Consider the following 14,917-nt stretch of genomic DNA (forward strand, 5'->3'; position numbering starts at 1 on the left):
TATGTCCATGGTTATCAAACTGAAACCGGTGGAGTCTCCATTGGAACTAGCTTGACAGCTCTTCAAAGAGTGCTGACAATCTCAATATTTATATACTGCTGGAACTTGTAATATAAAGCAGAAAAATAGCGGCAAGAACATTCTTATAAGGAGACAGCATTTCCTTGGGTCTTCCAAAACTAGAACTGGATGTACGATACAAGAGAACAATACTTTGGATGCAAATCCATTGACTGATTGTTTTTGGCAGCTAGTTATATAGAAGTTGTATCGAAGATTTAGAATGATCCTTGTCCTTATTGTTACGGCAGCTTGCAGCGTATACAGATGCAGATATATAGTGAGCACTATGGCTCTACGCTCCAGGTATATGTGATCTTACATCGCAGTGCTGGAATGCAGAAGGAGACCAGAGCTTAAAGTCAAAGGGGCAGATAACCAGCGTGAGGTCTCCTTTGTTTAGAAGACAGCATGATGCTTATTTACACAGGGCTGCAACGCTCTGCACAGGCTGCTCCAAACCAATGTGTTTAGAGAGCTTTGTTGTTTGTTTCAGACCCAGGAGAGATTTTCCAGCAAAGGATGTTAAGATAAGCATCACCAAAGGCTGCGGAGTAAAACAGACATCCTAGAGCAAGGGGTGGCGGAAAATGTATGTTCTGTGAAGTACATAAAGAGCAGAAAACCCCTCCCCAAAGCAGTGCTGTTCAGTCAGAATTAATGGCCACCATTGCAACTTACACAAGGGTCGCCACCAGGCTTTCCCAAGTCTCTGCAAGGCAAATTTAATAAGGGTTTTTTTTTTGTTGATTGGACTACACTTAGTACCCCTGCCAATCTGCTGTGTGAAGGGGCTGCTGCAATTTTTTTGTATTGTTTACCTCGGCCTGTTAAACAGAACCATTATAGAGTCAAAGTAAGTTCTCATAGTGAATTTTGTGTTGGGACCCGCCATGGAAACCTTCCTGCAGTGGGAAGAAAATTTCCCACTCCCACTAACTTCAATAGGAGGTTTGGGTGGAACTTGCCCAAAGATCGGGCAGGACGCTTCTAATTTCCATTGATTTTTTTTAAATACTGAAGTGAATGAGGCGCAGATTTTATTTCAGCGGATTCCAGTACAAAAATTCTGCAGTGTGTACTTAACCTTAGTCGCAGTTATGCTGGGTATCACAGATTCACTAGAATGGGGCAAAAGTTTAATACCCAGAATAGCCGCGACTATGTAGAACGCATGCAGGTAGCCAGACTGACAAACCATGAAGATGCCGCAACTCTCACTGGAACACAGTGGATCGGCATGGTGCTGACATCCGAATCACCACAAATCTGATTTTGATGGAAAATCCAAAAGACGGACCAAAAATATTATCCTGGAAAACCTCTTAAAGCATAACACACATTTTACATTACTGGAACGTACATAGAAGCTCCCTTTGTAGATATATACGCACCAACAGGGTTACAATTACAAGCCAGACAGGGTTGGTCATCATTTTGCCGATAGTAGTTTTCTTTACACCGCTCGCAGTTTGGTCCATCCGTATTGTCCGAGCACCCTGTGCAATGGCCACCGTGACCGGTAGAACGGTACAGCTCTGGGTCAAAGTAACATTCTTGAGAGCGGCCATTACAATTACAGGCTGAAAAAAGGGATCAAATAGAAAACAAGGATAAATATAGAGCTGTAAAATTCGTCAACATAATGTAATTATAGTTCAGACAGGGGCATCATATATTATACTATGGCTGCTGTATGGGGTAGGGTGCATATTTTAATTTGCAGAAACCTAAAGAGAGGATTTGTCACCTCTCCTGACCTTTGTATTTTATGTTATACTTCAATTATGTACCATCTACAGTTCAGTGTTGCGGAGTTCCTCAGTTACCCCTCCTAGAAACGTGTGAATAAATTATGAACTGGGTGTTAGCAGTTGGGGGTATGTCCGTACACACCCTAACATTATCCAATGAGGGCGGATAATTTGTAGGGACACACCACTTTGATAAGGGGACGGCAGCTCACACTTATAAATATTCAGGAGGAATGACAGAGGAACAGGAACCCGCAGAGCTGTAAGAAGCTTTGCTACACGGTTGTGATTTCACAAGGAATATAAGTAGAGATGAGCGAGTAGTATTCAATCGAGTAGGTATTCGATCGAATACTACGGTATTCGAAATACTCGTACTCGCTATTCGAATGGAAAAGTTCGATGCAGAACCAGGATTGATTGGCCGAATGCTATACAGTCGGCCAATCAATGCTGGTTCTTCTCCTACCTTTAGAAGTCTTTTCCGTGCAGCTTCCCTGCGGCGTCTTCCGGCTCTTCATTCACTCTGCCAGGCATCAGGCCTGGGCAGAGCCGACTGCGCATGTCTGATTGTAGTGCGGGCATGCGCAATCGGCTCTGCCCAGGCCCGATGCCTGGTAGAGCGAATTCAGAACCGGAAGACGCTGCACGGAGAAGACTTCTCAGAGGATCCAGCCCGACCCTCACTCTTGGATTTGGTAAGTATAATTTGATCGAACGTTGCCTACCCCTGAAACGAGCATTTCCCCCCCCATAGAGTATAATAGGATTCGATATTCGATTCGAGTAGTTGAATATTGAGGGGCTACTTGAAACGAATATCGAATCTCGGACATTTTACTGTTCGCTCATCTCTAAATATAAGCATTTACTAAAACAGGCGAGTCAGGAGGGCGACAGGTTCTCTCTAAGGTGGCCATACACCTTAGATAACTTTTAGTCGAACACTCTTCTGACTGATACTTATTCCTCGGCCATGTGTGCATATGTTCTTAATAGGCCAAAGTGAGTAAACCCCTGTCAGATACCTCTGGCAATGGTTTATATCCCGCAAGAACAAAGGATCAGCCATGCTGAGATGCAACAAGACTAATTTTTCTCCCCTCCCCAACATCTGCCTTCAGAAGAGTCAGTACAATAAGCTGGCCTGATATTTAGTATTTCAGTGGAGCTGTTCAATGAGTAATGTAAAGGTAATACGGTAAAATAATGGTAAAGCCATGTTAGGGGGGTAGGAAACTTACGCAGACACTCATTGGCACTCTCTGAAGTCGCTCTCCTCCAGGGTCGATCATTAAAGAAGGGTAAACATTTTTCACAGTCCACACCAAATGTGTTGTGCTTGCAGTTGCAAACCAGCTTGCTGTACTCGTTGCGCACACATTCGCTGGCGTGGCCGTTACACTTGCACCTGAAAACAAGAGAGGGATTCTGGATGAGAAGTTGACAGTACTCGGGGGAGCTGAAAAGGAACTACACCCTACAAATCTTGGCTTGTTCACCAATGTCCTAACACCAACAAGGATGTTCTCAAGATGTCCTATCCAGAAGGAGGTTGCACAATATGAGAATGAAGCTGGAAGGCAGGACTAGTTAACACATAAGGAGGACACTGCAGAAGTATCATCATATAATAAACTGCTGCAACTGGCATGATAAAATGAGTCCTCTTAGAAGGATAGCCCTTCAGATCCGACACCACTGTCTGTAAACAGAATATATACATGTATTCCAGAGTCACTATGTCAGTATGACCAGCCACATCATACACGAAAGCCCCATACTCCTGGGGTCTATTAAAATGCTTGCACAAGACCTTTCCACTCTCAAATGGATCACCCTGTTTCCCCCCCATTGTAGAGAGCCCTGCAACTTACAATATTAAAGGACGTAAAATCCACCCACAAGGAGGTCTGCAAAGTAAGAAAGGTAAACCGACTTACCTGCCTCCTACCGCAAAATCAGATATGGCATAGTAATAAGACTTCAGCACCTTAGGGTCACTGAATACTTCATCTCCAAATGTGTTGAGCCTGTTCAGTGTCACGCGGATATCTGTGGCTGTCACCCAATCCTGCAGGGAAAAAAGGGTTAACAATTGTGAGGATTAATTATGATGCACTCTTAGGCCTTAGTGATCTCTCTATATACAAGTCACTGAAACAGTCACACACTTTGCTCTAACCAGACCCCATGGTTTACATTGTGGCATAAACAAAGACTCCGCATGTGCTGTAGGGTAAAATACAGCCATGCCCTGAGCTGCCCAACGCGCACCGTAATGTTACTGCAGCACTGGTTTGCCAGAGTTGCAGACATCAGCAATTTCTGCAGTACGAACCGCCTTACGACAGTCACTCGGAGCAGGAGTCGGAGTTTGGTTGTGGAAAAACAGAGGAGTCAGCGTCAGTGGTTTGGCGTTTCGACTCCACAGCTCTGGGACTGCTGGTGACTTTATATCAACAATCAAAGCCATCAAACTGACCGCTCCAAGGAAAATGCGGATTAACATGGTGGCTAGCCCGAAACTGCCGTAAAGTGAGCAACTTGTTAGCAACAGATCTTACAGCAGGAAGGAGACCAAACTATATTGTATTTGTCTACTAGCTTAGCCCCATTTATGTACCTGCAAAACAGGACTGTTGTCAAAGTTGTAGGCGCTCGGCCTGCCCTCAAGGGTGGAGAAAGCGACATTGCCGCCTGTCAACGGTGAGATATCGCTGAATTCGTCAGTGCACAGAGCCTGCTGTTCATCTTCTCCGGTGCGGATGAAGCCTCGGTTGAATTTGTGGTATGTATTCTCGCACGAGCCACTGTAATACTGGTAGGGGACCCACGGACCATCTTCATGGGTCCGCTTGTATAGGGCGAAACTCTCTGGGCGGCTGGTATGGAACTTCAGACGTACATAAGTGATATCAAAGGCCTTCCCTATAAGGATAAAGGAGAGACCATGAGGATTAGTGGTCAGCGGGGACAAGAAAGTTGTCAGGTACAAGGAAAACGTGAGGCGTGCATGATAAATACATTTTAATTCAGAGGGTGACATATTTAAGGTTGCTACTAAAGGCATTGTGGGTAACGAACCAAACCTTCCCACTACTAAAGCCAAGGCATTGTGGGTAATGAACCAAACCTTCCCGCTACTAAAGCCAAGGCATTGTGGGTAACGAACCAAACCTTCCCACTACTAAAGCCAAGGCATTGTGGGTAATGAACCAAACCTTCCCACTACTAAAGCCAAGGCACTGTGGGCAATGAATCAAACCTTCCCGCTACTAAAGCCAAGGCATTGTGGGTAATGACCCAAACCTTCCCGCTACTAAAGGCAAGGCATTGTGGGTAATGAAGACCAGGATGAAGGATGTGTACAACAGACAGACACTTCCCCGTTCATTAGAACAGAAGTTAAGAAAATGAGTAAAGGAAGAAGAATGCATATGAAAGACACATGAAATAAAAGACGTGAGGGGAACAAATGAAAGATGAGAGATACAGACAGAGTGTCAGTGAGAATGGCGGCCGCCCCCCACGCAATTATTTCACAGAACATCTGGAACAACGGTTCGGCACGAAGGTTCCCAGGGTGATGAGCACAGCTGCAAACCAGCTGCTGCATTGTTAGCTTATGGGAGCCTCATCCACATCCACGCAGCTCGCCAGGGTCTCCTGCCACTCACACTGCCCCCTTACCGGGCACAGCCTAAATACTAAGTTACCCTGCCATGCCAACGCTGCAATAATACATAATACAAGGCGATGTCTAATGTGTAAGCAATCTGTCTTCATAGGAGTCTGGTGTGTCCATGTACGGAGCACGACTGACATCTGAGGGAAGAGGAACAAATCGCCTCGTGACTCATGGGCAGCTTATGTACATGTAGCCACATAACAGATTTCACACTGTCTGTCTCTGTCAGGATGTGCGATGTAGTTTTACCACATTCTTGTGTGACAGACCACAGCCCATTGTAGAAAAACCTCACCTGAGGGTCTAGTTATGGGCTACATATTTGCGGTGTTTCATGGCCACAATTTGGGCAAAACTGTAACATCATTTGTCCAGAAATGCAAAAGTCTCGGCTCCCACAGAGGGGGGTAAAGGAGGGGGTTTCCTTCTAGGGTAGTGCAAGTGCAACAAAAAAATAAAATCAATCATTCACCTGAAATTTTCCATTGCCGTCAAATGGTTTGAAAAAAAATCTAAAATTTGAAAATAAAAAAAATGTATCTTCATTTAAAGCAGATCATTGCCAAACTTTGGTGCAGAATCTATTCCAAAATCCATGTACAATATGAAACGTACAAACACCGATTCTCGCATAAAACCAAATGGATTTCGATCCATCGCATTTATTCTGAGATTTCGGACCTGGCGGTATACTACTTCAAAAAAAATTATTAAACACACCCCCCCCCCCCCCCCCCCCCCCTTATAACCCACTCAACTATAAATCGAGGTTGTCGCACTTCAGTCAAGTTCTACTGAGCTGTATCGATTTCTGGGAAAGCTGGGTGAATCCCTACAAGATTGTCACTACAACTCATACAGTGTACAACACACGGGTCCCAATTCCTCCTGATCTATTTATGCAGAGCTATAGGAGTGGTGACTGGAACATTACAAGACCTGCCATTCTGGTGTGTGAGAAAGTTGGGTGACTACCTGAAAGGAAACTGCTGCTCCCAGACACTGAGGGGTAACCATCTTCTTTGTAGACTTCTTTGTAACCCCATTATTATAAATGGCCCCTTATCCCTGTTCTGTGTAGGCAGACGCCCCCCCCTCCCCAAGTCTGCGGCTGGACACTTACTCCCAGCAGGTATGGCGGGCGCCTCGGACTGACACAGATGGTCGCAGGAAACAATCTCTCTGCTCCAGGATGTGTGTAATATCTAAACAAAATTCCATACACTCCAGTGAGCGGAGGGGGGAAGAGACATAGCGAAACAGGTGCTAAGAAACAGGCAGAAAGGCTGAGAAAGGGGCCGGGACAGATAGAAGGACTGTGGGAAAATCTATACCGCTAAGTGCCCAGTGGAGAGGAATAAAGGCAACAGCTCCAAATCCCCAAAATCTGCGCCTCCATCATTCCTCTATCTGTGCGGAACCCAATTACTAGTAACTATACAGAGCACAGGCCTGGAACAGAATATCCTCAGATTAAGGCCCCATACACATGAACGACTGCAGTTTGGACCACAATATGGCACACAGCAGTGGTGTAACTAGAGTCTTGTGGGCTCCGGTGCAATCTTTTGTCCGGGGCCCCTACCTCATCCCTACAGCGAATTCTTGATAGTGATGGTTACGGGCGCTAAGGAGTTTATGGTAATCTGTGGGGCTCCTTGGCCTATGGGCCAGATAGATGCTGCAATCTCACTACTGATACCAGTTCCTATGGGCCCCCTAAGCCTCCTGGGCCCCAGTGCGACTGCACCCTCTGCACCCCTCAAGTTACACCCCTGGCACACAGCACAGAAACATACTGACCGCCATACTATGGTCAAGAAGTCAACGTAATGTTATGTATATGCAGCATGGCATCTATACATGTCCCTTTTACTTAAAGAAAAGTTCATGTTTTACTGCATCACACTATAAAGCATGAACTCCGCCTTCAGGGCTTCTTTTAAACCCCATTCAGACATTTCTACCCAAATACCCAATCACCTCTCCTGACTCATCTCTAGTATAGTAAATATATTCCCCATAAGACAACAATTCTGAAGCATATTTTATATTATAACTATGCACAGTGCTGTTCCTCTGCTCTTCCTCCTGGAAACTTGTACAAAGTTTGACCATGCACGTGTTACCCTACACAGTCTGACAGTCGTCCATTGGTGCTGACAGTGTAGGATCATGCTTCTTTAACAAAGTAAACATTTATTATTATTTATTTCTACATTGCCAGGAGGAATAACAGAGGAATATCACAATGCAGAGTTATAAGAAAATCTATTCCTTATGAAAATACAATTCTTTTCACTATTTTATTGCCCCTTCCCCCCTAGGTGGCTTGAACATTCAATCATTTGATTGCAAGTCCCATAGACGGCAATACACTTGTATTGCCGTCTACGGGAGATTCTCTACATTACTATTACGGCTGGTCATAGACCAACCGCAATAGTAATATAGCAGTGACAGGCCTGGGAGCCTTCGGTTGGCTCCCGGCTGTCACCAGACCAGGTCGGCTCCTGCGACCTCACCGCGCAGGAGCCAGCCAGCAACTTTAAAGGTATGGGGGTGTATTCTACACTTTGGGGGGAAGGGGGGTTAAGTTTTAATGCCCGCAATTAGAATACATTCTAATTGCGGGCATTAGCTTTGGGCCTCTGCGTATAGTGGAGACTTGGTTGCTATGGCGACCGCTCTGCAGAAGCGGCCGCCATTATTCTTACAGACGCGGCATCCTGGAAATAGAACGGCGGATGCCGGGAAGGGTTTTAGATGCCGGCACAGATGCCGGGGCCTGCAGCATTGCCACGCTCCTGTCACTGCAGGAAGCCAGCAGCGGCAGGACACATTCGGACTATAAGACGCACCCTCATTTTCCCTCCAGATTTTTTGGGGAAAAAAAGTGCGTCTTATAGTCTGAAAAATTTACTAACCAACATACTATAGGCCTATGTGACATACAATGCCATGCTGTCCATATGTCACACTTTATCTCCAGCCAACAACCTAAAATTAGCCGCCATATTAACTAAATAAGTCTCCCGAGATTCTTCACTATGCTCGACTACAAACTAAATCACAAGAACCATCTATAGCTTTCATGGCTAAAAGGGGAAGCGCAGTCTGGGGATAGGAACAGATAACCTACACTTAACTGGATTGGGTGATGTGAATGTAGATAGGACAGCGAGCGGCGCTCTAAGGCGTCGTACATAATACAGTAGGAATCTCAGGAAAGCGATAGCCATCCCCGTCACATTATGTAGGCCGCCTCGGCTCCGTGCTCTGTGTAGACATAGCTCACACCTCATTAGGAGACACTCGTCTCAGAATGTGCTATTTGCAGAATCTGACAACAGCCGGCTCCTTACATCTACGTCATGGCCTATACACCCCAAAGCAGTCTATTTTCTGACCCTCGTGGCTTGTAAAGTCACAAGCCACAGACGACAGGGTCCTATGGATGATATCCTGCTGTCATAGTGCACAGAACATAGAGGAGTGAATGAGTAATGTCGGTCCTAAGCATCATAATCCATACATTTACTACGTCTGCGTGTGTTTACTGACCAGGCGAATGCGGCTCATCGCTTCCTTCCTATCACATACCCCAAGTAATCCGAACACATTCACATGCCAGCCATGATAGATTACACTGTATGTGGATCATTACTGGTAATGTACAGCACATCCGGATCAGCTGTATAGTCTAGGACTGCTACAGTTCCCAAAATATACTCCATCCTCTCAGCACCTAATCCGTCAGGATCTACACTAGTAGGGTGTGTTCTGGTCAGTCGCAGGATCAGAAAAACAAATTCAACAATAAAAACAGTCCGTCTATAGATGGACAGCAAGAGATCCTGAAGGATCCCATACAGATTACATACACGTCTGCGCTGATCCGTCAGCAATTAATGGACGTAAAATTGTTCAAACCTTACTTTTTCGGCTACTTTTTAGCAGACAGGCTTTCCGTGCGGACCTGAGTGACTGAGAAACCAACAGTAATGTGAACCTTATGTTAGTCCAACAATTCCAGTTATAAAAACGGACACCTGACGGACGCCATTATAGTTAATAATAATTGTCGAACTTAACCATTATGTGAAGACGACTAGAGATGAGCGAGTACTGTTCGGATCAGCCGATCCGAACAGCACGCTCCATAGAAATGAATGGATGCACCTGGTACAGACCCGAAAACAGAACAGTCAGACACCTCATATGTGGCTAAAAATAATAGTAATTTATCACTGAACCGATCAGGCTATAGCGGCCACGTAATGGAAATCACATGTAGACATATCTCTCTATGGCTCGTATTACTCGCTGTCACATCCGGAACAAAACTGAAATATTCACTTTAGTTTTGTTTTTTTTCACATGAAGTCACACAAAAGAATAAAGCAAAGAACACGACACACAATGTTCAGAGATCTGAAGAGTCTTAATAGTACGAGGCTCTATCTACGTCATCTTCTTGGGTCCTCAAAGACATTCTGTACAAAAATCTGTGCATTTTAGCCTCCCACGAAGTTAGGCCTCATTCACACGGGGCATCTGCGGATGTGTGACGTCTGTGCTATTCACAGACACCACCAGCTTATTTGTGGTTCTGTGTTGTCCGTGGTTGATCTGCTTTTCACATTTGTATTAAAAAAAGGACGCCAACATATGAGGACACAACACAATCGTGGATGTGTGAATAAGGCCTTAGTAGAATAGGAAGAGTAGTAACAGATGTGTATTCACACTATATACTTAGGGTATGTGCCTGGAAAGCTCTTGGTCCCTTCATTCACATCGATTTACATTGATATACCTTATTTTGCAGCCCAGAAGAGCACAGTCGGAATTCGCTCACGCTCTTTTTTTGCAGTTTCCGAAGCCAAAACCAGGTGTGAAAAAGTATACTTAATGCAGCTGCTGCTCCTCCTCTTTTATTCAGTCTGCACTGGTTTTTAGTTTCAAAAACCAGCAACAAAGAACCTGACCAAGACCTGAAACCAGAAACCCAGCTTAATAGTGCCGCCAACCTCCGAATGAACGAGCGTCGCCTGATACAAAAATCTTTAGGTCTTACACAGCCCCAAGCCGATGCCGGACACCTCTGCCAATTTTTTTATTTTTATTTATCATCGTTCTGAAGTCGGAAGTCCAATCCGTGTTTCTGGTCTCCCAGGTGGAAGCATAAGAAAGAAAAAAACTTTTTGTGGTGAGCTGTAAAATACCTTTTTTTTTGTACCTCTGCCAATGGCTCATCTACACTGGGAACAAGACCATTGGGCATCTTAAATCTGAGAAGCCTGATTCTTCTCCTATCCCCACCCAGAAACCCCAGTCGGAAAAAATTCCCGACACGATATATTGTATATTATTCCTATACAATTCCTGATATTGTGTCCTTAGACGGAGAGCTTGTTGTACATTTACTTTCTATAGGAACTCAATTGCTGACTTTTTTACTGCTCGGAGTCGGGCTGTGAAAAAATAAGTCAATGGTATGGTCAGTGGGGACATCACCATACACATAAGGGCGGGTTCACATCTGCGCCCGGTCTCTGGTTTAGCCAATCTGGCCAGTTTCCGTTTGCTGCCCCGCAAAACTGGACAGGAGACGGAAACCCGGCGGTCAGTTTTCAAACCCATTCACTTGAATAAGTTTGCAAAGGTGACCACCTGTGAGCGTCTTCTGCCTGTCCGCGGGGGAAATCATTTTTTTTTTTTAGCCAGACACAAAGTCAAATATGCAGAAGTTTGTGTTCGGTTAAAAAAAAACAAAAAAAACAGGTATCCCCGTGGACAGGCAGAAGTTGCACACGGGCGGTCACCTTTGCAAAGCCATTCAAGTGAACAGGTTTGAAAACGGACCGTCGGGTTTCCATCTCCTGTCCGTTTTCGCGGGGCAGTAGACGAAAACTGGCATGATTGGCTATACGGGGCGCAGATGTGAACTCGCCCTAATATAGTTGGCCTCTTTGACCCCGATTTACAGTATATGGGCACCTTAAAACGATGACCTTCGAATGTCATTTAGTCTCATGGAAAGTAATGGATCCTTCCAAAATAAAGGCTGAACATGGCGGCCTGCACCGTCCAGACCTATTAGTAACATGATCATACGACTACAAATCACCCATGTAGCTTACAGCTAATCCACCTTACATATTGCAGTTCTGTACAGAAGCCAGCATATACCGAGTGCCAAGAACAAGAGATTTAGAAAAGCTTTCCAGATCTCCGAGGATCAGATCCGATCCAGTGCTTGGCACCCAATTTATGGCTCATAGACAAGCTGTAAATATGGACATCTGCACAAACTATTAGGCCTAGAGCTACAGAAGCAGAACATCCTTCCCGTCCTACACCGAGTATGAGTAAGACATAATGTAGGTAGAACATGTCGGCAGCCCTACAATGAAAACCCCTATAATTAGAAGCGGTTTACACAAAATGTCATCTTTCCACTGTAAAGCAGCTGTTTCCTTCTCCCCAGGACACGGCGCAGCGTCGCTCTCTGTATCCAGAGCCGTTCCTATGTTACTTTAAATGGCATGAATTCCTCCTCGTCGGCTCAGTGGGTGATGAATAAGGACGGCGGACCATTTCAGCCAGAAACCCCTTACATATATTTCCCTCCTTGAGGCTATGTTTTTTCCTCTATTGTAATTTAAGTTGCCCCAGAGGAACACAGTATATACTGGACACTTCCGGGAATTTGGCAGTTATGTTGAGAAGGATGAAATGTGCCAAAAGCTTTGACAAAAACAGCCATAATCTCTAAAACCAAACAATGAAGAGACCGATAGAGGAGGAATTGTAGGCAAGTGCTTTTTTTATGTGCTAAAAATTCCATCGCGCCTTACAAGACACCAGCCCGTAAATATACCGAAAGTTATTGGATTAACCCTTATGAGAGTTTGAAAGTCTCGACTGCTGGAAGGTGTCTGGGTAAGTCTTAGGCCCGGTTCACATCAGCGTTCGGGTTTCTGCCGAATGGAAACCTATATACATTAAAAAGCGGTTACCTAAGAAACCACACGGACCCTATAGACTGTAATGGGGTCCAAGTGGTTTCCACACAAAACATGTGGAGAGAAAAGTCCTGCAAGCAACACTTCTCTCTGCATGTTTTGTGCGGACATCGAGCGGAAACCACATGGACCTCATTATAGTCTAAGGGGTCCGTGTGGTTTATTAGGTAACCACTTTTTAATGCGTATAGGTTTACGTTCGGGGAGTCCATTTGGGAAACCCAAACGCTGATCTGAACCGGGCCTTGGGATATGTACAACACAGGGTACATAAAGTTACATTAAGAAAATGTAATTAAAATGGCCACTCTAAGGCTACATGAACCCGCCCGTAGTTTATATACTGTCCCATAGGTCTTTAGTAAGTCATCTGGATCTGTAGCCCAATGTCTACAATTGCAGACCATAGTGCATCTATAGTCGGGGTTCCACTACAGGAACTTCCCCTGTGTTGCCTAAAAACTCTGCCACAAACTCTGTGGCTTCACCGCAATGCGAATGTGCCCATAGAGTCTAACTGGCTCATCCGCCCTGCAAATGCGGACAAAAATAGGATATTCTTCATAATTTGCGGCCCATGTATATGGCACGGACACATGGCTGCAAAAAAGTGGTCGTGTGTCTGGGCCCATAGAATTGAATGGGTCTGTAGTTTTACACGCAATTGTGGATAAAATCTGCAGTCATGGCACCTTAGGCGGTGGTCTGCTTTGGACAATAAGCCGATCATAGGATGTGTGGCTGTGGAGACCCCAGGGATCTTCTGTCATTTGTGTAGGAATCCAGAATTACCATCACAGACTATTAGGGATTTCACCTAGATACAACAATGATCACCTATCTGATTGCTAAAAAAGTGGTAGAGCCATGTTCCCATTTCAATAAAGTAATGGTCACGCCATGTCGCCATTCATAGTCTACAGGTCTAACAGATCTTCAGCGTGTTCTCGTGGACTGGAGATAGGTGTAGGGTAAACCACGATATGTCGGCAATGGAGGCAGCGATTCACAAGGGGAGAGCATTGTATGACTCCGGTGACCCTCGCCATTGCATCTATAATCCAACACATCCTGAACTAAAAATGCAGACACAATAAAACCTGTGCGATAAAATAGTTTTTGGTGCATTTTGATGCTTTTTCCACAGACAAGAAATCCTAGACTTCCTGCACAAGTCCGAACCAGTCCTACATGTTATCTAAAGATAACCACTAACCCCCTCCCCAGAGCCGCATAGCTTTTAGGTTTTGATCAGACATGATAGACGTAGCATATGAATGATGACACATGGCAAGAAAATCTATATTTTTCCATCAAATTTTTCAAAGTTCTTGCCTGCAAATAAACAGATCATAGAAACAAAATCAGGAACGTCTATAGTAGACTAGCAAGACCCCATGTCCATGACCGTTAACTATATTGTGCTTATTATGTATTTTATTCTATTTATTGCAGTAATTATATTTTCAATCTGTAATTATGGATAGGATACGGACCTAAATTTCTATGGCGCCATATAGACGGCTGTAAATTTTGCAGGTCAGCATATATGGGCTATAGCAACCATATGCCAAATACGTAATCAACCCAATTCCCGTCCATATTTCCGGCACAGACTTGCCCATACAAGTGCTTGGGATCACACAGGTCTTTTTTTGCAGAACTGCAATTACCGGTGACATCTTATTGCCATACAGACACGTATTTTTGAGGAATAAGGATCATTACAATGATGTGCGTGTAGCTCAAGTCTCTACACCATCGCTCGGAGTCCATGGCGCTGCACAGATGTTCCATATATCACCAGCATAGGAAGTTATGACTTAGTCATGAAGGTCAGGACGTCCCGGAGGAGAAACAGAGAGCAGAGGTCTCTAAATAATGGTAAAATAGGATTTATTTTTCTTTATGGATCGGCATGCCACGCACTCTGAACTCATGAGAAGTCTGTCTATGGTTTTTATGGAGTCTATAAACTGTGCGAGATTCTTTATATGTGTACAGTAAAGTTTATATGTCAGGAATGGTTGGAATAAAACAAAAAAAAAAAAAAACAACTAATCCTTGCCAAGTAGAAAAGGTTCCAAGTGGTATAGGCCGTGTGAACTCTATCGTCCCAAAACTTCATCGTCCCCAGATCTATATTTAGGTCTGCCAGGTGTCCATCGGTTTACTCCGATTTTATACCGAAACCGGCAGAGAGAAGCCTTAGGCTCTGTTCACATGGGGCAAGAGGGGGCGGATTTTGGCACTGAATCCACGTCATAATCCGCCCCCTCACAATGGTGATCTATGTAGACCGCTAGTGAGCTGCCCTTTCTTCAGCCTCATTGAGCCGCGGCGTCCGTGTCGCGGCAGCACTATCTGGACTAGGCCCATTT

General features: G+C 44.7%; 1 protein-coding gene across 1 annotated transcript in view; it reads right to left on the reverse strand.

Annotated features, from left to right (window-relative positions):
- The window catches only part of LAMC1 (laminin subunit gamma 1), an 81,937-nt gene that overhangs the window by 22,989 nt on the left and 44,031 nt on the right, over positions 1-14,917 (reverse strand). Inside the window, exons 2-5 of the mRNA XM_075286265.1 lie at positions 4,441-4,745; positions 3,758-3,888; positions 3,059-3,225; positions 1,455-1,643 (exon numbers count right to left, since the gene is read on the reverse strand). Of these exons, the coding sequence (XP_075142366.1) occupies positions 1,455-1,643; positions 3,059-3,225; positions 3,758-3,888; positions 4,441-4,745 (792 nt within the window). The remainder of the gene's footprint in view (positions 1-1,454; positions 1,644-3,058; positions 3,226-3,757; positions 3,889-4,440; positions 4,746-14,917) is intronic.

Source organism: Leptodactylus fuscus, chromosome 9 (genome assembly GCF_031893055.1).
Source record: "Leptodactylus fuscus isolate aLepFus1 chromosome 9, aLepFus1.hap2, whole genome shotgun sequence".
Taxonomy (NCBI): domain Eukaryota; kingdom Metazoa; phylum Chordata; class Amphibia; order Anura; family Leptodactylidae; genus Leptodactylus; species Leptodactylus fuscus.